This window comes from Rhinolophus sinicus, linkage group LG11, assembly GCF_036562045.2.
Source record: "Rhinolophus sinicus isolate RSC01 linkage group LG11, ASM3656204v1, whole genome shotgun sequence".
In the NCBI taxonomy this organism is placed as follows: domain Eukaryota; kingdom Metazoa; phylum Chordata; class Mammalia; order Chiroptera; family Rhinolophidae; genus Rhinolophus; species Rhinolophus sinicus.
The window spans coordinates 53,199,311-53,221,818 of NC_133760.1; the positions used below are offsets into that span (position 1 = coordinate 53,199,311).

Below are 22,508 nucleotides of genomic sequence, written 5' to 3' on the forward strand. Positions count from 1 at the left end.
ACTATAATACAAGGCCGGGCCTTATCTAACATAATATAATATAATATAATATAATATAATACCGGGTCTTATATTAATTTTTGCTCCAAAAGACGCATTAGTGCTGATTGTCCGGCTGGGTCTTCTTTTCACGGAAACATGGTATTTAAAATTAGAGAAAGGTGTGGGAACTGAGTATGTTCATCAAGTAATATTAACATCAGCGCGGCTCCAGGAGCTCAATTGGTTGGGTGTATAAGAGCTGTGATCGTCTTCCCGACTTCTAGATGTTTATCTTACTAACAGTTATAAATTAATGTTCTGACGTCATCTATTTTGCCTTTGATTACATTTGGTGCTCAATTAATTTTATAAACTCTGTTTGGAAACTGTCCTAACGGCAGTCTTCACGGAGACGTGGCTCGATGTGTTAAGTAGTCACAGCCGAGGAGCGTGATCCTGGACGGAAATCAGGCTTTTCTAGTTTTATTTTAACTTCTTCAGAGAATTACCAGCAGTCTTACCCCTCATGAAAGCGTGCACACATCCATTTTTACTCTGGTCGGCAAGGAAATGGAAGTACGTACTGGACTAAAAGGCCATGCTTTTTGTTTAACTGGAGCAGGTCATTTTACTGTAATTCTGTTGTTTTAAGTACTACCTGCTCTTGTCCATGTCAATATGTGTAGTGAAAGACCTGTGGGTCTGTCAAAGGATGTCGTACTGTTAAGGACATCTTACCGTGAAACCACGACTGGCCATTTACAGACTTAGAATAGAAGTTACTTGTACGTGAGTTTGTATAAGGAAGGAAGAGAACAGAAATTGCACAGGAGACATAATATTGTGGCAGGAAAAACATTGATCTATGTTATTTTTATTCCTTTTTCCTTTATTTGAAGTTGTTTTTTCCACAAAACTGCTGAAGAGAGAATGGTGTAATCATAAAGCCAAAATGTGGATGATTAGAGTAACACTTGTTTCAAAACCTGCATTAAATGTAATGTGTTTTGCAGTTGAATCATTCTTGCCCTTTTAATGGGAAATTTACAAGTACAGGCTTTCTATTTTTTGCATTTCATTCAATATAGTCTGTTACATCAGTTTTAATGACTGTTAATAAGATACAAAATTTTTCTTCAGGTAGTGGAGAACGTTTTAAACATGGTCTTTTAAAAAATGTTGGTTATAATTTGTGTAGTAGAATTCCATTGGTCTAAAACAAGCATACTCATACTAGATGACCCTTGAAAGAATTATCCAGAATTTTTTTCTTTCAAGTGGACTGTTGTCTAGAGGATACATTGTTGAAATAATTATATTTCTCTAAAAACTTAACCAGTATTTGGCCATATAAACTTTACATTTGCTTTCACTTTGAAAAACTGTAATATTCTTATGTATATATGAATTCTATTTGAAAAGTGTATGTTTAATGGGACAAGACTATTTGTGGTTCATAGAAATACTGGGTCTAGGATCTGGAGTATTAATTTTATGTCCCATTTCCTATTTTTAAAGTAAAAATACAGTTGAAATGGTTTTAAAAATTCACACGTTTCTTAACTAAATAACTAACAAATTACTAGTGCTAGCCTAAATAATTTTCTACTTGATTACGCCAGAAACCCTTGACTTCTTATTATCTCACATTCATATGTAATGCATCCACACATTTTTCTTTGCCTTCAAAATGTGGCCCAAAGCCAACCCCTTCTGACTCTTCTACCACGATAGTGCGAGCTGTCACCACCTGTCACTTGGACTCCAGCACCACCTGGCTGACTGGTCTCCAGGTTTCCTGTCTTCCCGTCACCCTTACCCCACCTCCAGCCCCAGCCCGCTCTGCACATGGCCGTCAGCGTGCTCCCTTCATGCATCAACCATATTCTCTCCTGCCCTCAACCTTCCTTTGTACTTTATATGTTAGAATAAAGCTCAGTCTTCGCCGTGACCTGTGAACCTGTACGTAACCTTTAGCACTACAATAACACACTGGCCCCAGGAGTGGGCAAAACCCTTCCTCTCCAGTCTTCACATCTCCCTTAGTTCATTTAGATTCATGTATGATCATCGTGTCCTTTTAAAAGCTCTTACGACCACTCTATCTGATACATCATCCCCACATTTTATTCTTAATTCTTTTTTAAAATCTTTATAGTACTTATACTGACATCATTTATTTACAGCCTGATCCCCTCTGAGAAACTAAACTACGTGAGGGTATGGACTTGGTTTTAGTCCCTTCTCTATTCCCAGTGGCTGCAACAGAGCCTATTAACACAGCCCATAGACATGGTTCTGTGGGCACGCAGATGTTTTTCTAACAAATAAGTGAACGAGTAATCAGTATAAAGGTGAAGCTGGAAGGAGGTGGGGACTGGGTAGTGTCTGGTTTATACTTCACAAGGGATTTCTAGATAATGGGTTTTCTTTCATATTTTCTGTTTTGTTGTCCAGATGCCATTTTTAGATATAGTACTTTATTAATGAATTGTTTTGCTTTGCTTCTGACAGCATTCTATTTCACGTTTATTGCCTATAGGTCTTTATTTTAAATTCATTAATATAAACCAGTCACAAAACAAAATGCCTTGTTATTCAGAACTTTGGAGTGCCTTTTCTGTGAAACAAATCCCTTACTGTAGACGTAACAAACTTAATTTTAGCATTTACTTCAGCGTCTGCTGTACTCGAGATACGTAGTAAATGGTTGAATGAGTAAAGGTGTTTTAGAACTTAATGTCTAGAAAAATACTGAGACTTTAAATATATACTTACTATATTTAGGTACTGCTGATGACCCCTTAGCTGATATTTCTGAAGTCTTAAACACAGATGATGACATTCTTGGAATAATTTCAGATGACCTTGCAAAATCAGTTGATCATTCAGGTATATATGAATGCTGTTTGCCCAGTGTCTGTTTTATGATATGAGTGAGAGGTTTATGTGTGTGGAACAAGTTTAGTCTTTTCTCTGAAACTGGAAAAAAAAATTTTTTTCGTCATTACCAAAAAACTGATCGTGTAATTTGATCTACCTTGGCTTTCCTGCTTAGGGGAAATAGCAAGTTAGTTAATTTCTGTTGTCTTTCTAAGAGCATCAAATTTAAGGCTCATTGCCTTAACGTCTTGCTGTGTCTTGTTTCCTCTTTTGTTTGCGTTGTCCCTCACTTCCTGCTCCGGTGGTAATCATCCATTTTATTTGGTTTGGGTCTTGTAGGTCTTGATTTATGCACTTTCCAGGTTGAGAGCTCACCCTTTCCATTTGGTAAGAAACTGAGCAATGGATGACGGCTGACTAGAGTAGTCTTTTTGATAGTGATTTCAGCTGAAGCAGCCCGTAGGTGCATGCCTATTTGTTAGAGTGCTAATTGGTCACTAACCCGTACTTTGCTTTTCCTTTTGTGCGCGTAGCTAAAGCATCATACAGCTCGACTGTGCTTTGGATGACTTTCTCAGTAGTTGTTTTTTTTGTTGTTGTTTTTTTCATTGAATGGTTTTATTCTTAATATGTAATTTATAATTTTACCCAAATGTCATAGAGTTAATTTCTAATACAAAATCAAATAAGAGCAGACTAAATTTTACTCTTTAATAGTAAAGTCTGGCAAAGGAATTGGATGATAGACCACTTTTAAACGTGGTTCTTGCTTTAAAATCCAAGTCGTCTGAGATAAAGCACATTTTGTCATAAACATGGCTTATGTCATGTTTCGTGACTACAGAATATTTCAAAATATTATCTGTAGTTGAAATTATTCACAAGGATGTTTACTAAACATTAATTAAGAATTTTAGAGCTTTTCATGAATTTATGTGAAACTCATTCCTCCTGTTTCACCCGCTGCTTTGATAGTTGAACTGTACATTCAAAGCACTATCTTCCAAGGTAAAGCAATTAGTGTATTGACTATTGTATATTGAATACTCTCTTAGATGCCTATCATGATAATATGGTGCTAATTCCTTGTGGAAATTAGCACATTTGAACTAGAAGTGTTCTTTTGTTCTTCAGGAAATGTCTTTATTTTGATTAAAATAGAACTTTAAGTGGCATCTAGTTTCCAAGTACATTGTGCGTACTTTTTACTGATTGACCATCCAGATAGAAGAATCCTGATTACTTCAGAACTATAGGCTTTTCGTTGCTCTATTTGAGTCCTACTGTTGTGTATTAATGCAGGCAAATAGTGTGCTGCCTTTTGTTTGAGAATTCGGAATTCACGTTTTAATTTATTTCCCTTGGTCCTCCAGCTGGAATAGATATTGGGCCCATCGCTGAGGAGCCTTCCTCTCTGCCTCAGTCAAATGTCAATCAGAGTTCACGACCATTAAGTGAGGAGCAACTCGATGGAATCCTCAGTCCTGAACTAGACAAAATGGTCACAGATGGTAAAATATTTGCCCTACATCTAGGCTTTCTAAAAGACATGAGTAAATATGATTTTCAAAGATTTCTGCATGCTTATTTATAATTTCACTTCTTTTCTGATAATTTCTGTGACAAATGCTATTTTGTATCAGTGTAGTGATATGGTAGTTAATATTTCTATTTCTTTATTCTATCCTAGGAGCAATTCTTGGAAAGTTATATAAAATTCCAGGTATTTGTGTTCTGATTTTTTAGTTTATGAAGGTGGCATTCCCCATATGGCTCTAGTAGACTTTTAATCTTATTGTTATCATTTTCTCTCGTAGAGCTTGGAGGAAAGGACGTGGAAGATTTGTTTACTGCTGTGCTCAGTCCCGTGTCCGCTCAGCCCCCTCCAGCACCGCAGCCCCCGCCACCCCCTGCACCACCTCTGTTGCCCTTGCACAATCAGGGTATGTATGTCACCCCTAGAAAGGTTTCGTAAGCATGGTTCTGGGGGTGTGTGCAGCGTTCACGAAGGCAAATTCATCCCCGTCCCTTAGTAGCAACATATACAAACCAATAGGACAAAACCCTCTTTCGCGAGGATGGAAAACTATTAACCTCTAAATTGACCTCAGTCACACGCCACCCTCCCAAAGGCTGGAAACCTGTGAGCCGCTTTAGGACCAGACTTCCTTTGGTCACGTGGCTGGAGTGGGGCGAAGGCTCCGATGGCCGCCCTCTTCCCTTCCGCAGCCCCCGTCCCATCTCAGTGTCACTCAGCCTCCCTGCTCACGTGTCTGGAGACACCGCCGCTGACCTGGACGCCTGTACTCACTGATCTCGTCCCGGTTCCACTGTCATTTCTTCAGTGCTTAGCAGGCCTCTTCCACACCTACCCCCATGCTTTTCATTTGTAGCATGTGGTGCCAATATGAGTCCCCGTGTGGGTGATTGCGGCTTTTCCTTTAGCTTGTGAGCTCTTTGAAGGCTCGTTCATGTCCGCCTGTATCACTGGGTCCCCTGCCACACACGGCATATGTGCTCCATACACACAGAGGAAATCAGTGACCTTCTGCCACCGTCCACTAGGAAAGTTCTAATTTTGTGGAAATTTGCCTATTTTGTTGGCTCACTTTCCTTCTACCTCCTTATAACTAGCTATAGGTAAAATAAGTTTAAGGATTTAATTTCTCTCTCTTTCTGGAGAGCTGGACTCTGATAGCCTAGAATTAAAATTTGTGGGAGTAGTTTGCAGAGAAGGAAATCTCCTTTAGGAAGGAGTTGGGAGTCCTGTGGTGGTGGGTGCTTTCGGTAATTTGACCACAGGGTTATTTCTCTGTATCCTTTTGCCACTGCTTCCTGATTATATATGGAACTGAAAAATTTAATGATATTTTTATAAAATCTTACACTTTTTGTGTAAGAGCTGAAATGTGCAAATAATGTTATCTTTAGTATTAAATTTGTGTATACATGAAAAATTCCATAATGCACATAATTAAAATATTTTATTCTCTGCCAGTTTGGCCTCTAAACATAAGGGAATGTCTTCATTTCTGCCGGACTGAACATGTGCTATTTATTTGTGGATAAAACACTCATCAGATGTGCTTTTTGCCTTAATTGTTCTGAAATGCGTTCTCAGTGACTCAGAGCTCTTCAGTATTTTCCTCCTCAATATATGAAAATGGTCTATCTCCATGTTTTGTGAAACTGAAACTATGTATTAGAAGTCAAATCAGTTAAGGGTGTATTTCTTTAGAAAAGATTTTACAGTGATTTAAATCATTTCACCATGCAGCCTCGTTTAAAAGGTTTTGAGGAGATGGGTGTTTTAAGGCTGCCTGCGCACAGGAGCTTATAATCCTAGTATCGCGGGCCTTCAGTTACACAACTAATTTATACTATAGTAGAGCATAATTCAAGAAGTGCATGGAGAGGCACTAAGGTTTCAACATTCACATGTGAAGGAAAGAAGAATAATTCTGTCCTAAGAATACAGCATGCTCAGGTCCCATATAGGGCGACACGTAGATATTTAGGAATGACAACTGAATAATTTCCAGAGTACAGAAGGAGAGAGAGGAAAGTGGGCAGTGATTAAGGAGCAGAATCAGAAGATGCACTTTGGGTCAGACGGTATTTAGACCATAGGAAAAATGGGCAGTGGCAGTTGGCCTTTCTCTAGCCATTGAAGACCGGGCACCAGTGAAGTGAGCTGACGAGTTACACGTTGTGGCAGTGTAGCTCTGATGTGTATTGGAAATGATCTTGAGACGAGAAGGGTGCGCTAATGAGTTTCTTATGGTTGGGAATAAGTAGAAATTTGGGTTCTATGTAAATATGTCTGCAATGCTCACTGAAAAGAAGAAATGGATAGCAGAGACAGTGATGTTAGAATGGGTAGGAGTTTGCTGCTGAATGGATACGGAAGGTGTGTGGAGAAAGGAGAAATAAAATAGACTCTGTGGAAGCCAGGCTTGCCGAGAGCACAACCAGTCGTGCTGTGAACTGGAAACAGGCAATGAAGAAGACGGAGAGGATAGTGGAGGTACAAGGAATTTAGTTTGAGACCATTTTCAGTTTGTTGGAAATGGGGCACATACATTGATCAAGGCTGCAGACTAAAGTTTAGGAATTACGTGTTTGTGGTACTAATTGAAGTTGTGGGCGGGGTGAGATTTCCTAAGAGGACTACAGCACTGCCAGTACAGCACAGAATCGTGAAGAATTTCTCAAATTAAATGTAGTGAGTTATATGCTTAACTCCTCTGATTTTATATTAGGTGTGCAGTTATATGTTCCTTTTCTTTCTCCTTTTTAAGGATTAGGTGGAAGTGAAAAAAGCAGTGCGAGATTGCAACATGGAGAGGTGGAGGGTCTTAGAAGCAGTGTTCTTTAGAGGCAGGTTGTAAACTGGGACAAGTGCTTGTAACGCGCTTCATTGCATATGAAGATTCTTGGTCATCTTCAGTAGAGTAACTTCCATAGGAGCGGGAAGGAAGGGCGGCAGAGTCACGTGTTGACAGAGCGGGGTTGGGAAATTCCAAGAAGTTTGGGTAACTTGAAATCACTTCAGGTGAATGTTAAGTAACTCTTCAATTCTTACCTTGATTCATGACTGAAAAATACTACTTTTATAAACTTGTGTGACCAGGTTGGGTAGGTATGGTAGACTTCAGAGAGAGAGGGGGGGGAAAAAGACCACCTCTTAATTAAAGTAATTCTAAAGCAGAAATGCTTTGCATTGACTTGCATGTCCTTGAACAAGTTCTTTAACTTCTCAGAGGGGTTGGGGTGAGGTGTCCTTTTGCTTAAATGGAGCTACACGCAACAGCTCATTGCATAGGGTTGTTGTGAGGATCAGAGAGTTAATACACGCACAGCTTTTAGAGCAGTGCGTGGCCTACGTAAAGTGCTTAAGTAATAGCTAGTGTTGTGTGAAAGGTTTCAGTGTGGTCAGTGTTGACAGATGGCCTTAGCGTGGATCACATTCTCTTTTCCAACAAAGAAGCTTTTGTTTGTCCTAATTACATGAAAGACGTGCTGTTTTTCAATAAAATTTCATATTCCTTAATGGAACCTACTTTTCCTTTGAATAAAGGCAGAGATCTCTGTCCTTAATCTACCCTTGGAGTGAACCTGAGTGTCCTGAGCCAGGGGGCCCCACTCTGCCACTTAGTGGGGAGAGCCCTGACCTGGACGAAATCCTGAAACGTGCGCGCAGTCCGCTTTGGAGCTCTCCCCAGGAAGTGGCGATCGGGAGCTGTGTGCGCTGTCAGGTTGTAGCCGTAGGTCTGCTGTAGGTGGGAAGACGTGCTGGTGAAGCGCTAGGTGGGCAGGGAGCTGCTCCGTGTGGTGTCGTCAGCTTAGCCGTCTCCCATTCTCCCAAGTGAACCGGGTGGTAGCCGATTGCACAACTGTATTTCCATTTGTCTAGTTAGTTGGTGGTGTGGGTGTGACTCTCCTGGAGTTGTTCCGCGGTTTGTAACAGTTATCAGACTGTGTATTTTCTTTAGAGTATGTCTCTCAATTGGGAGGGGCTTTTGAAGGTACACAACAGGTGTGTGTGTTTGTTTTTGCTGGAAAGCTTAGATAAGGACAGTAGATCACTGTCCTTGGGTTGCAGTTACGTGCTTGAGGAGTTACAGGGAAGCAAAATGTGGTTTTATGGCTCGCCTAATAATGCCTATTTAGAAAGAAGATAAGGTATTTGAAGCTTGTGAATACCGCCAAGTAATGAAAATTTGGGCAAAACCAGAAGGTATATAGTTTTTAACAATAACGATCTAATTGATAATGGTAGATGGAATATTGTTTGTTCCAAACTATTTTAGAGAAAGTGCCAATTTACAAATCATAGGTGGTGTTTTGTTTTAACAGAACAAGAGTGAAATAGAATAGCACCTGTTTGTACGTTTTGAATGAAGAAGAGAAAGTATTTGATACAGCTTAATAGTGTTTACTGAGATGCATTGTTAATACATGTTGAATAGTTACTGCAGACCAGGCACATCACAGAGCACCTGTGTTTTATGGGCACGCAGGCATTGATTCTGCTTCTGATAAGATTCAAGCCCAGTGCTGTCACACGCTAAAACACACGCCATTTCCAGTGTCCCGTTGTGAAGTAATCAGCATTATAGCTGCCATGCTTCAAACTTTTATAAGCAGTCGCTCTTTAAGCAATATTTTACAGGATAATACTGATAAAATCCAGCTTTTCAATAGCGTTGCAAATTTTTATTTAGAAGTATTTCCGGAGCTTTTCTGTTATTTATGAACAACATGCAAACTGAATGGTCGCTTTCTTCTTTTCAGATGTTTTTTCCCGGATGCCGCTCATGAACGGCCTCATTGGACCCAGTTCTCATCTCCCACACAACTCACTGCCTCCGGGGAGTGGGCTGGGCCCGTTGTCCGCCATAGCTCAGTCCCCTTATGCTGATGCCAGGTATTTACAGTCCTTCACTTCCTGCCGGAGCTTGAGTCATTCTTGTTACGTAAATGTTAGTCTGTTCACGATACTCGCGTACATTACATTTGTTGCGATCTTTGCTAAAAATCATCAACATTTTAGGTATTTTGTAATGATAGGTTTTAATTAACTTGTACCTGATCATAGTATTGAGACAGTTATTTTATGTTTGTGAAGTCGAGTTGTTTATTATTTGCCAGGGATAAAAACCCAGCCTTTAATCCAATGGCCAGTGACCCTCACGGCTCGTGGGCAGCGTCAGCGCCCCCTGTGGAAGGGGAAAGTGACACACTGTCAAATGCCCAGAGAAGCGCGCTCAAGTGGGAGAAGGAGGAGGCCCTGGGGGAGATGGCGACAGTGGCACCAGTTCTCTACACCAACATTAACTTCCCCAACCTGAAGGAGGAGTTCCCTGGTAAGTCTTGGGTGTGTTACTCGCTCTGAATTCCCAGCCCTCCCGCATGTGTAGGGACGGTTGTTTCTGTTCTTTTTACGGTAATAGAAGGCGCGGGCATCATCACTGATTTTCGTCCAGTATGACTGTGCACAATGAAGATTCCCTAGAAATGCGGAAACATCTCACATTTTCTTATCCCAGGCCCTGTGCCCATTTGCATACTTCCCAAAATTTAATTTCAATGCATTAAATGATCAGTTTTCCAGCTCCTCGCCGTCTTAATATACGGAAATCAGTGTTGTGTTCTATGTGTAATGGCACAAAAGCTTTCCTAGAGCAGCATCTTACTATTTAATCGAAAGTATTAAGTTAGGCTAAGACTCAGTTCTAAGTGTTCCCAGCAAAACTAACTCAGTCTTCCCTTCCCCCTGCTGTCCAGTCTGCTTGACAAACACAGATAATACAGTGCTACCCTTTTTGAAAATTCTGATTAACCAGAGGATAAAGCATTTGGATTAATAAAATGTCATTTATAGGCTGTATGTAAGCAAATGCTGTTTTGTTATCTTGAGTTCATGTTACAACACAAACCAGGATTGAAAAGGTCGTTCAGACTGTGTTGCAATAGTCTCCCAGCTGTCAGCACATAGCTCTGAAATTCCTAGAGCGGTAGCTAGAAGTGGCTTTTCTTCGGGATGACCCCTTGTTCTTTGGGGGCCTTTTTGGTTCAGCCTCCCTGTGGAGCTTGATTTGTTATGGAGAGAAATAAATGCTGCCTTTCCACCAGTGGAAACCAGCTGTTCAGTGCAGGACGTCAGTTAAAGCAATACATGTGCTCTTGGAGTTCTTTATACCGCACTTACTTACTGCTCATAGATGAGCACATCTCGTTACATTAAGTCACTTTGCATCAGTGTAAATTGTACGCAGAGCAGAGCTATAGTTTTGTTTTTTAAAAGTAATTTTCTATAATAATTTTACTATGTGATTCTGGAACCTGAATAAATACCATGCTTCGGCTGTGGATCTGTCATCTGATTTCCATTTTCAGTGGCTTTTTCTAAGCTTTTTTCTTTTTTTTTTTTAAATACGGACTAAATCATTTGTACATTTATCACTAACTGTTGATCTCATCCAAACTTCATGTTATATACTGTCCTGACGCTGGATTTCATAGAAATGGCTCGAAATCATTACTTTTCCATGTCTTTGTTGTACACAGATGCTGGTGAGATGCTTGTTTATAACAAGGCTTGCTTCCTTTTGGTCAAATTGATGGACTTCTCTTGAGTACAGATATTTTACAAAATTTTTACCTTTGGTTCTGGTAGCCTCTTAACATGGTTGAGAGAATTTATTATCTTGGGCTTAAATATATCTTGGCTGCTTAGCCCCTTTGATTTATAAACTCCCCAATTCTACAAGCTTGATCGTTAATAAGGCAACACTTCAGAAAACATTTGTTTGACTTACTCTGTGCTAGGAACTTGGCACTGTACAAGGAACTTAGTATAGTGCTACTCAGTTAGGAAGATCTGGCCAGAATGAGTTTACCTGGGAGCAGTTCACCAACCTTTTTACTATGACACGTCATCACTACGGGTCTGTAAATGTGTGTACTGTGTTCTTTGGTTGCAGACTGGACTACGAGAGTGAAGCAGATCGCTAAACTGTGGAGAAAAGCCAGCTCGCAGGAAAGAGCACCATATGTGGTATTTAAAGACCTCTTAGGCATTATCTTTCACTTATTTTTAGTTGGTGTCCTTTAATGTGTATCCAGCATCGCTTTCTCAGGTGCATTCATTTTATATGTAACTTTCCGCGTGATGGATATGCTCACTGTCCTTTTTGTCCCAATTAGAGTTGACATTCAGCGTGTTGTATCTTCCAACACAATACCTGAGCCTTGGATTTTATCGTCTTAGGTTAACAAAAAGATTTTCCATTGCAGAAAACAAATGTTAATACTTGTACAACTAATGAACAGCTTTGTTTATATAGTGATTTCCTAACTCATTATGTCTTAATATAAAGAGTGACATTTTCATAAGCTAGTTAACAGAACCAGGACATTGAAGATTGAAATCAGTTATTTTAGGAGCATGTTTAATTCATTTCACTTCAAAATTGTTTTATCTCCTCAGAAGAGGATTAAATTTTGAGGCTGCATTCGTGTACCTTTGTTTCTTCCACACTAAGCTCTTTCTGTATTGGGTTCAGTAGAGATCGTCACACACCTCGAGAGACCTCTCTGGACACCTGCAAGGAGCTTTTGCCACATGCACTTCACCAGGAATTAATCAGGGTGTTTCGTTAGATTCACAGTTCTGACGATGAGTTGCTATTTCCCAAAGAACCAAAGTAGGGCTGTCAGTGGAATCTGAATCCTTGCGTTTGTTCTGAAGCACATTAAATTGGCATTATTGTTCTGAAAAGTATAAGCAGTTAATTTTCCAACTGGATCTTCAATGTACATTGTCAGTGGTGATAATGGTTCAGACAGAGCAAGATTTTTTTGATGTGTTAATGCTTTGTTTGTTTTCCTTTGACTATATATTTTGTAATGACAGGATTGAGGTGATTTTCTTGAACGTTAAACTTTGAATTCCAGATTTGGAGGATTGATTTGATACTTTCCCTTACTGTAAAATGAGAGAGAGGTGAAGTTTTCCGTTTTTGAAAGCTCTCTTAAGAAAGTTAGGATGGAAAATACTAGCTGACAGCTGGGTTCTCTAGGCTGATGAGATAGATGGTGACAGGCCTCACAGGAAGGAGAAGGTGGGCCGCTGTCCAGACCCTTTCACACGGGAGGCTGTAAGTTCCAAAGGGCTATATTTCAACTATTTAACCTGAGTTTTTCTTGCTTTTATATGATAGAGTTTCACATAGTTTTATTTTTATTTTTAGTCCGTGCTGACATTCATGAAGTTGTTTTCTCCTTTTTTCAAAGCAAAAAGCCCGAGACAACAGGGCTGCTCTGCGCATTAATAAAGTACAGATGTCACACGACGCCGGGAAGAGGCAGCAACAGGACAGCAGCGACCCCGGCTCACGCGTGGACTCGGAGCTTTTTAAAGACCCATTGAAGCAGAGGGAATCGGAACACGAGCAGGAGTGGAAGTTTAGGCAGGTGCGTGTGTCGTTCTTTTATTAATGGGCTTTTCTAAATCCCACTTTTGCCCATTGAGAAGAGAGCTATTGATGCCAGTCGTTCAGACTGTGTTCTTACTAGAATATAAAACTTGGATGGAAAACAGACTTGCCTTTCTCAGCCACATGTTTGTCAGTTTACTTGGGAAGTTTGTTGATAGTAGTAAAAAGAGTACTGTTCTAGGCACACGTCAGCCAGCCGGGGGTGAATCTGGTAGCTGAGAACAGAATTAGTCTGGTTCCGCAGCTTCTCTCCCCTCCCCCACGACAGTTCTATTTTCCCTTCACCATATCGTTGCCTTTTCTTCGTGGTTTCCACAGCAAATGCGCCAGAAGAGTAAGCAGCAGGCGAAGATCGAGGCCACGCAGAAGCTGGAGCAGGTGAAAAGCGAGCAGCAGCAGCAGCAACAGCAGCAGCAGCAGCAGGGCCTGCAGCCTGTGCCGCTGCCGTCGGGCGCCGAGCCCCCGGGCGGCGGCCTGCACAGCCCCGTGCCCCCGCAGCCCGGCAGCGGCAGCGTGTCTCCTGCACACTCATTCCATAAAGACCTGTTTACAAAGCCGCTCCCCAGCACCCCGGCGTCGGCCTCCACGGACGATGTGTTTGTAAGACCACAGGCTCCGCCGCCGCCAGCCCCGGCCCGGGTCTCCCTGCAGGAGGGTCTGTCCCCATCTCAGACCCCTCAGCCGCCTTCCCCACAGGTGTTTTCACCTGGGTCTTCTAACTCCCGACCTCCGTCTCCCATGGATCCTTACGCAAAAATGGTCGGTACCCCAAGACCACCTCCTGGGGGCCATAGTTTTGCCAGAAGAACTTCGGCCCTGGTGGAAGCCTGTGCCCCTTTGTCATCGGTCCCCAGGCTCACTCAAATGAGTGACGCCGTGGCCAGCAGGCCGTCCCCTGTCAGAGATTCATGTTCCTCCTCCACGCCACACAGCGACCCCTATGCAAAGCCTCCAGACACACCTCGGCCTGTGATGACAGAGCAGTTCCCCAAACCCTCGGGCCTACCCCGGTCTCCTGTAGTTTCGGAACAAACTGCAAAAGGTCCTCTAGCAGCTGCAACCAATGATCACTTCACTAAACCATCTCCTAGGGCAGATGTGTTTCACAGACAACGGATCCCTGACCCGTATGCACGGCCCTTGTTGACATCTGCTCCTCTTGATAGTGGTCCTGGACCTTTCAAAACTCCAATGCAGCCGCCTCCGTCCTCCCAGGATCCTTACGGGTCAGTGTCACAGGCACCAAGGCGATTGTCTGTTGACCCTTATGAAAGGCCTGCTTTGACACCAAGGCCTGTAGATAACTTTTCTCATAACCAGTCAAGCGATCCATATAGCCAGCCTCCCCTAACCCCACACCCGGCAATGAATGAACCCTTTGCCCATCCGTCAAGGGCGTTTCCCCAGCCTGGTACCATCGCAAGGCCAGCATCTCAGGATCCGTACTCACAACCCCCAGGAACTCCACGGCCTGTTGTAGATTCTTATTCCCAACCCTCAGGAACATCTCGCTCCAATGCAGACCCTTACTCCCAGCCTCCTGGGACCCCCCGGCCACCCACGATTGAGCCGTATAGTCAGCAGCCACCCACCCCAAGGCCGCCCACGCAGGCAGACTTGTTCGTGGCATCGGCAGCGAGTCAGAGGCGAGCTGATGTGTATGCTCACCCTCCCGGCACACCGAGACCGGGCATTTCTGTTCCTTACTCTCAGCCACCAGCGACACCACGGCCAAGGATTTCAGAGGGTTTTACTCGGTCCTCAGTGACCAGACCCGTCCTCTTGCCAAACCAGGATCCTTTCCTGCAGGCAGCGCAGAATCGAGGAGCAGCTTTAGCTGGCCCTTTGGTGAGGCCACCTGATGGGTGTGCGCAGACACCGAGGCCCCCGGGACCGGGCCTTTCAGACACCTTTAGTCACGTCTCCCCTTCTGCTGCTCGCGATCCCTACGATCAGCCTCCGATGACTCCACGACCTCAGTCTGACGCTTTTGGAACAAGTGATGTCTCTGATCAGCCCCGGCCTGGATCTGCGGGGAGCCTTAGCGCCCCCTCCAACTCACCGATGGGTTCCCAAGGCCCAGCGTTTCCCAGTGTGTCCCAGCCCCCCGGGCCTGCGCCAGCGTCAGGGGTCACTGACACACAGAGCACTGTGAATATGACTCCTGCGGACACAGAGAAACTGAGACAGGTAAACATGTTGTGTGTCCTCAGGCTGTGAGCGTGTTGTTTGAGAAAGCGGTTCATTTCATCAAACTGAGTCATTTCTACACAGGTGTTAAAGTTTAACTTTTTGTCATACTGCAAAAAAAGAAAAATGAAATGGATAAAATTAACACCAATCTGCTTGGATTTATTCTGTGTCTGCTTTCAATATTTATGAATTTGTAGGGGAATTCTTAAATACGAAAGGTTTCATTTTTCTGATAGTTGTCTGGCAAGGACACGGACCTAAATCATCCATTTCTTTTTTATAAGCTATTGACTTGTTAGCTGTAAGTAGTGTTTCATCAAACTTGAAAACATTAAGATATTTTATTGCTGAAGACACATATCGGAAGCGCTAGGATTTAGCCACTAGTTATCAGAAATCCCAGTGATTTTTGGTTCTTTCCCTTCAGCGGCAGAAGTTACGGGAACTCATTCTGCAGCAGCAGCAACAGAAGAAGATGGCAGGTCGACAGGAGAAAGGGTCACAGGAGCCCCCAGCCGGGCCCCACCCTGGGCCCCACCCCGGGCCCCTGCACCACTGGCAGCCTGAGAGCATCAGCCAGGCCTTCGCTCGGCCCCCACCTCCCTATCCTGGGGGCATCAGGTCTCCTGTGGTCCCTCCCTTAGGACCTCGGTACTCTGTGTTCCCAAAGGATCCGCGCGGACCCTACACTCCTGACGGCATGGGGATGCGACCTCATGGATTCAGGTAATGCTTTCGGTTCCAGGTCAGATTTAAACGGCTGCTACTAGGGGAAGGGAATAGACCGATGAAGGTGCTCTCAGCCAAGCTGTTACTGCTGTTTCCTTGTTGACTCTTTGAGATATAAGCAGTTATTTTCATGGATGACAGGTCTTGAATTCTTTTTCTTTTAATAACTAATGACTCCGTTTGTTGTTAGGTATTGATTGTTAGTATTGTATTACAGCCACAATGACGTCGTTTTCCATACACTCAAACCTCTGACATGTAGCCACCATATTCAGTCAGAGCTTCCTGTGACATGATAAGTGGGTGTTCTCCTCTCCCCCAATTTTTTATTTTAGTTTACATTGTAAATGTCTGTGACAATTTCCAAATTGAAAGAATGTTGTCCTTTGGGAACTTTTCGTGATGAGATAGGTTGTTTTTCGTTTTTTCCTGAAGTGGCTAGTCGAAAGTTTTAAGTTATAACACCCCAGTTATATGAGGAGCTAGTTGTTTAAGACACGCTTTTTGTTTTATCAGACATATTTTTTACTCTAATGCCTATTTCCATGTTACATAGTCTAACTCTTACTTTCCTTTTTCACCCCCTCAGTTTTAATCTGTGCCTGTCTATTTGATATTTATTTGTAAATTGCCTTTAGTTCTTTCTAGAACAAGGTGCAATATAAATAATAACAGCAGTTGTATAATTGATTCATTTGCTAAGTCTTTACAGATGAGGCCTGTCCTTCTTTCTCTCTTCCTACTTCCTGCCTTCGTTCTTCTCAAGCAAACAGATGAGTCTGTGCGGTCATCTGCCTCTGTCTGCCCATGGGCAGGCTACCAAGGCCCCCAGCAGCTTTCCTTACCTCTCCTCCCTTCACTCAAGCACCTCCCGCCCCATCAGCTTCCTCCATGTGGCCTCCCTAAACATAGAAAAAAGAAATGGACTCTCACTCAACTGCAGTAGTATTATGCTGAGTTCTAAACAATTGATTCCATCTGCTTGGTGGCTGTTCCTTTGTCTTCATTTATGTTATCTGTTGAGAATATGTCTTTGGAGCTCAGGTTAGGTTCATTGCAAGGTACTTAGCAAAAATGTACTTGCGTGTAGATACTGAACAAGTACTTTCTTATCGTGGTCATTTTGTTTTTGCCTAAGTCGTCATCCTTTGTATGTGAGTTTAGACTAAAACTTGTACTTTCTCAACCTAACTCAAAATTCCACACAATATTTAGTATTAACTGTTGCCTTTTTTTTTCTTTCTTTCAGGTTTGCGTTTCCAGGAGGTAACCACGGCTCCCTGTCAGGTCAGGAGCGCTTCCTTGTACCTTCTCAGCAAATGCAGGCGTCTGCAGTTCCTCCGCAGCTGAGAAGATCCATGTCTGTTGATGTGCCCAGGCCATTAAATAACTCACAAATGACCAGTCCAGTTGGACTGGCCCAGCATTTCCCACCACAGGGTCTGCCCGTTCAGCAGCATAACATACTGGGCCAAGCATTTATTGAACTGAGGCATCGGGCCCCCGACGGAAGGCCCCGGCTGCCGTTCAGTGCTTCTCCTGGGAGTGTTATCGACGCACCGTCTCATCCAAGACATGGAAACTTCATTCCCCGGCCAGACTTTCCAGGCCCTAGACACACAGACCCCATGAGACGACCTTCGCAGGGTCTACCCAGTCAGCTGCCTGTGCACCCACATTTGGAACAGGTGCCGTCATCCCAGCCAGAGCAAGGTGATCCTCTCCACTCATCTGTGGTCATGCGGTCCCTGAGTCATCCCTTAGGTGGTGAGTTTTCAGAGACCCCTTTGCCAACGTCTGCACCCGCTGAAACACCGCCTGATAATGTGCAGGTGGCCACCCAGTCCTCTGATGGTCTCGAAGAGAAACTTGATTCTGATGACCCGTCTGTAAAGGAACTAGACGTTAAAGACCTCGAGGGGGTTGAAGTCAAAGACTTGGACGATGAAGATCTTGAAAATTTAAATCTCGACGCAGAGGACGGCAAGGGGGACGAACTGGACACTTTAGGTAATTTGGAAGCGAATGATCCCAACCTGGATGACCTGCTGAGGGCGGGAGAATTTGACATCATTGCCTATACAGACCCCGAACTTGACCTAGGAGATAAGAAAAGCATGTTTAATGAGGAACTAGACCTCAATGTCCCGATTGATGACAAGTTAGATAACCAGTGTGTATCCGTTGAACCCAAAAAAAAGGAGCCAGAAGATAAGACTGTGGTTCCTTCTGATAAACATTCTCCATGGAAAAAATCCACTGATACCAGTGAGATAAAGACAGAAGTTCTGTCTCCAAATTCTAAAGGGGAAACCAAATGTGAAAGTGAGAAAAGTGATGAGGGTAAAGATAACGGTGACACTCCCTGCTCCCAGGCTTCTGCTCACACAGACGTAAATCAGGGAGCAAAGGCTCCCTCGCAGTCCTGTGGTCCGGATCTACTGGACAAAAGAACCAATGAAGAAAGTGCTGGCTCTAGCGCCAGTGGTCATGGACCCAGCCAGCTGCCTGCTGAGGACAGAGTGAACTCCTGTGGTGTAACTGGGTCAACTCCAGTTCTTTCCAGTTTACTTGCTAATGAAAAACCGGATAATTCAGACATGAGGCCATTGGGGTCTCCGCCATCCACTGTGCCAGCCTCACCATCTAGTCATGTGTCAAGTTTGCCTCCTCCCCTGATGACACCGCCTGGGCATGTTCTGGACAGTACCATGAATTCAAATGTGACAGTAGTCTCTAGAGTCAACCATGCTTTTCCTCAGGGTGTGCAGGTAAACCCAGGATTCATTCAGGGTCAGTCAGCAATGAGTCACGGTTTCGGGACCGGAAAACCTGCAAACCAGACTGTGCCTCTCACAAGTCAGCCTGGGACCAGCGGCCTGCCTGGACCCCACCAGCTAATGATCCCTCCAGCATTAGCCCAGCAAAGTAGAGAGAGGCCCCTCCTTCTGGAAGAACAGCCCCTCCTTCTACAGGATCTTCTGGATCAAGAGAGGCAGGAGCAGCAACAGCAAAGGCAGATGCAGGCCATGATTCGTCAGCGGTCAGAGCCCTTCTTCCCAAACATCGGTAGGAAGCCCCTCCAGTTTCCGTAATGTTTGCCGTGGGCGTTAGGGTGCTAGGCAGGAGGCTTAGAGTCCATGTATGGCTGCTTGAGGACCAGAGCACCGCCGTCCTGTCTGTTCCTCCTTTGCTTTGAATGAAACCGGTTCAGAGTTATTAGATTCCTCCCAGGTAAATCGAGATTCAAAACTGAGTTTCAGACTTACTCAGTTCTGTTGTTTGCCCTGTTGTTTAACAGAAACAAGAATCATCTTTTCTTTTTAGTTCGTTCCTAACCATTACTGCCATGTATTTTCAGAGGCATTGTAAGATGAATTTAAAAAAATTATAGAAATAAACGTATTGTCCATGTGTGTATGATAGATGGTTGGCAACTTGTTGCTACATAAAGCTCTTTAACTAATTTGAGCAAAGGAAAAAGAAAATCCCACAGAATAGCAATGCAGTAAAAATACCTGTCTCCGACAGTAAGAATTAGCAATCAAAGGAGATGTGTCTAAGGAATGCTTTCTTGTAAACAAAAAATTGACGTTTTTTCCTATATACATTACCGATTTCATCATATTGGTCCATTTCTTTTTCACTTACATGCAAAGAGGTCTTTTCTCAGGAGCCTATCCCTGTTGCAAGGATAGGCCCTCAAGAAATTAACGTATTTTCCGCTAAAGAGTGATAACTACTGGAATTCCATAGTCTCAGAAATGAGTGCCAGTTTTCATTCGTGACGTTAACATTACTAAAGAAGCAGCTCTGATTAATATTGCTTTGCATTACTGCTATAATCCCCTTAAATTGGACAAGCTTCTTGTTTTGATTCTTGCTAAGGTAATAAAGTTTGCTTCAATTATGGGTCACTGAGATAGGATTAAATTCACGATAAGGTTCTTATCATCACATAATTCCTTGCCTCGTCCAGAAAATTCTAACAGTGATTATAAATTTTTTCTGAAGTGCTCGCTTCGGCAGCACATATACCAAAAATTTTTTGTGATGGTTACATTACCTCTTCGTGTAACCTGAGCCAAGTACTGTGAAATCCATAACTTGAAAATGTTTTCCTTCTTTAGATTTTGACGCAATTACAGATCCTATAATGAAAGCCAAAATGGTGGCCCTGAAAGGCATAAATAAAGTGATGGCACAAAACAACATGGGAATGCCACCGATGGTTATGAACAGGTAGGGGAAGCTGTTTCTCATTCTTACGCTGCAGCCGATGAAAGTGCATGAAATTATGACCAGTACCCAGAACGAATGTTTAGTAACTCAGAAACCTATGGTTCTAGGAATGAACAGTGTATAAATGTGTTATGATGTCAGCTGGCTGTGATCAAATGTAAAATGCTGTACAAATGTCAGGATTTGATTTCCATTACTTACAGGGGAAACATAATGAAACATAGAAAGATTTAGAAGATGGACTTGATTAATTAGGAAATCTGAAGTATTTTAAGTTTGTGTGCTTTTAACTACCTGTTGAATAGTTAATGCTAACTAAAACTGCTTGGGACAGAGATACTTCATCTTACGTCCATAAAGATGAGAAGATAAGCAGGAAAGGAGAAACTGTTCTGTGTTGAGATGAGACGCTAGTTTATTTAAGCCTGTGAATATTTTTTCTATCAAAGGAACAAAGCAAAGAAAAAAAAAAAAGGGACATTTCAGTAAAGCGACTGAGTGATTGAGGCATCTGTGAACTCAGCTCTCAAATAAATGCCCCTGAACTGAGTTTGAATCCGAAAAGAAAGGCAGGAGGACTAGGTGAGAGGACACTGGAAGTTAGTGGGTGGAGAGTTTGTAAGCCGTTTCACTGTTAGCAGAGAAATGGGCCTTCTGGAATAAAGAAGGATCTAAGAGTTGTTTGACCAGACGAATTCCTGAAGCTTGAGTGTTTACGCCCCCTCAGGGATATTTGACACTCAGGGCGGTGACTTACGTTTTGCTCCTGGACCAGCATCGGAATGGTTGTAGTTGGTTTCTAACGCAGGCCAGTCCCTCAGCCACGGACCTGCTGAATCAGTACCTGCAGGTGGCGCTGGTGTCCCCGTTCTCAGCGAGCACGTGCGTGGTCTGCACATGGCCGTCCCACAGCCTCGGGCAGAGAGTGGGCTAGCGCCCCACCTTCACCTGCTTAGCCGGGTGAAGAACTCTGTGAAAAGGAATGTGGGTGATTGTGGAACCCAGTACAAACGCTCCGTGAATTTAAGATCAACGTGATACTAAAGATCAATTGGGAATCCTTAAAGGCATAGATCGTTTTCGTTTGTTGAAATGGGGAAGAAGTCTCGTTTAGATCAAAGTAGCGATAGTAGTTTCTAATGATTTTCATTGTTGCACACTATCAACAATGTTTCTCGATCACAGGGGTTTTAACTTTTATATCGTGAACCTTTTTGACACTCAGTGAAGCTTTTGAATTTCTTCTCAAAGCATTTTATATGCAAAACCAAAACCATAGTATTATACCATAAATCAGTTACATTTGAAACATAGTTATTTGAATTTAAACATTATGCTACATGTGCTTTTTAATGCATTAACAAATTGAGCAATAAGTCTGATAACTACCGTAATTTCAAGGTAATGGTGAACCTAAATGGTATACGTCAGGTGCCTGAAACAACTCCTGTTGTGAGAAGAGCGTGAGCTGTGTGGGTGACAGAGTCAGGACACTGTGGTAACAGGTAGTTTGCTGTCAAAATAGAAGAAAATGCAGGTAGCCCTTAGTTTAAAAGGTGGGCCTTAGAATGAGAACCGCTGCTCTTTCAGCATCGTATCTGCACGAGTTAGAGATACACTGACCTTTCAGCCACGTATCAGGCACATTGTCTGCTCTTCTGCTGAGAACTTTGAAGAAGTGGGGTGACAGTCTCTCAGGGGTGTGATATGTTGGCTGAGGGAGATAGACAGTGAGCGATGATTGGATTAGGAGATCATTCCAGACCAGGCAGGGGTTGTTAAGGTGAATCAAACAACTGATTAAAAAAATAAAAAAGTGTATGTGCTGAATTCTAATAGTGCCTAAATACTAATGTACATTGTTTCATACGTAACTTGGAAATTGTGCTGTACGTATATCTAATTCCGTTGAAGCATTTGGTAACTCTAGAGGAAGTGTTTTCATTATAGCAGTGATGTTTCTGGGAAGTTTTTATAGCTCTCATTAGAATAACTAACATTTTACCAAATATTTTTAAGCATACAGACTTTTTCTTGGTTCATGACCAATTTTCGATTTGCTTTAACATTAGAAACAGAAACGTACAAAAATACATGACATTTCTTAACTGAAATGCATCTTTAGTTTTAAAATCCAGGATATTTGGATTTTATGTGCTAAAACTATGTCTTCATTATATTTTTTAATCCAGAAGACTTGAATTAATTTTATTCTAAGGCATAGTGAGGAGTAGAACCGAGAGTGAGACCTCGAGTCGCCTTGCTGGCATCTTGCAGCCCCGCCGGGCATTGTGGGCAAAGTTTCTCCATGTCTCTGAACCTTCCTCATCAGAAGTAAAGTGAGAGCAGTAGGAGCCTGTCAGTCCGCACTTCCCGGAGGTGTGGAGTGAGGGTTAATAGAGTCGGTGCACAGAAAGGGGCGCGAGGGAAGGATTTAGGTGAGAAGGAATTGCCATTGCTCTTTCTTCCCTGCAG

The 22,508-nt window shown here is 42.8% G+C and overlaps 1 protein-coding gene across 17 annotated transcripts in view; it reads left to right on the forward strand.

The window, feature by feature from the left end:
• The window catches only part of KMT2C (lysine methyltransferase 2C), a 222,470-nt gene that overhangs the window by 167,894 nt on the left and 32,068 nt on the right, over window positions 1-22,508 (forward strand). For 12 of the 17 annotated variants that reach the window (XM_074315065.1, XM_074315070.1, XM_074315069.1 and 9 more), the window contains 13 exons: window positions 2,770-2,874; window positions 3,205-3,252; window positions 4,239-4,418; window positions 4,556-4,588; window positions 4,683-4,808; window positions 9,163-9,295; window positions 9,520-9,734; window positions 11,355-11,428; window positions 12,667-12,846; window positions 13,188-15,059; window positions 15,490-15,788; window positions 17,041-18,860; window positions 19,922-20,033. In XM_074315065.1, coding sequence (XP_074171166.1) covers window positions 2,770-2,874; window positions 3,205-3,252; window positions 4,239-4,418; window positions 4,556-4,588; window positions 4,683-4,808; window positions 9,163-9,295; window positions 9,520-9,734; window positions 11,355-11,428; window positions 12,667-12,846; window positions 13,188-15,059; window positions 15,490-15,788; window positions 17,041-18,860; window positions 19,922-20,033 — 5,197 coding nt within the window. The remainder of the gene's footprint in view (window positions 1-2,769; window positions 2,875-3,204; window positions 3,253-4,238; window positions 4,419-4,555; window positions 4,589-4,682; window positions 4,809-9,162; window positions 9,296-9,519; window positions 9,735-11,354; window positions 11,429-12,666; window positions 12,847-13,187; window positions 15,060-15,489; window positions 15,789-17,040; window positions 18,861-19,921; window positions 20,034-22,508) is intronic. The other 5 variants (XM_074315071.1, XM_074315079.1, XM_074315081.1 and 2 more) reach the window with 3 other exon arrangements.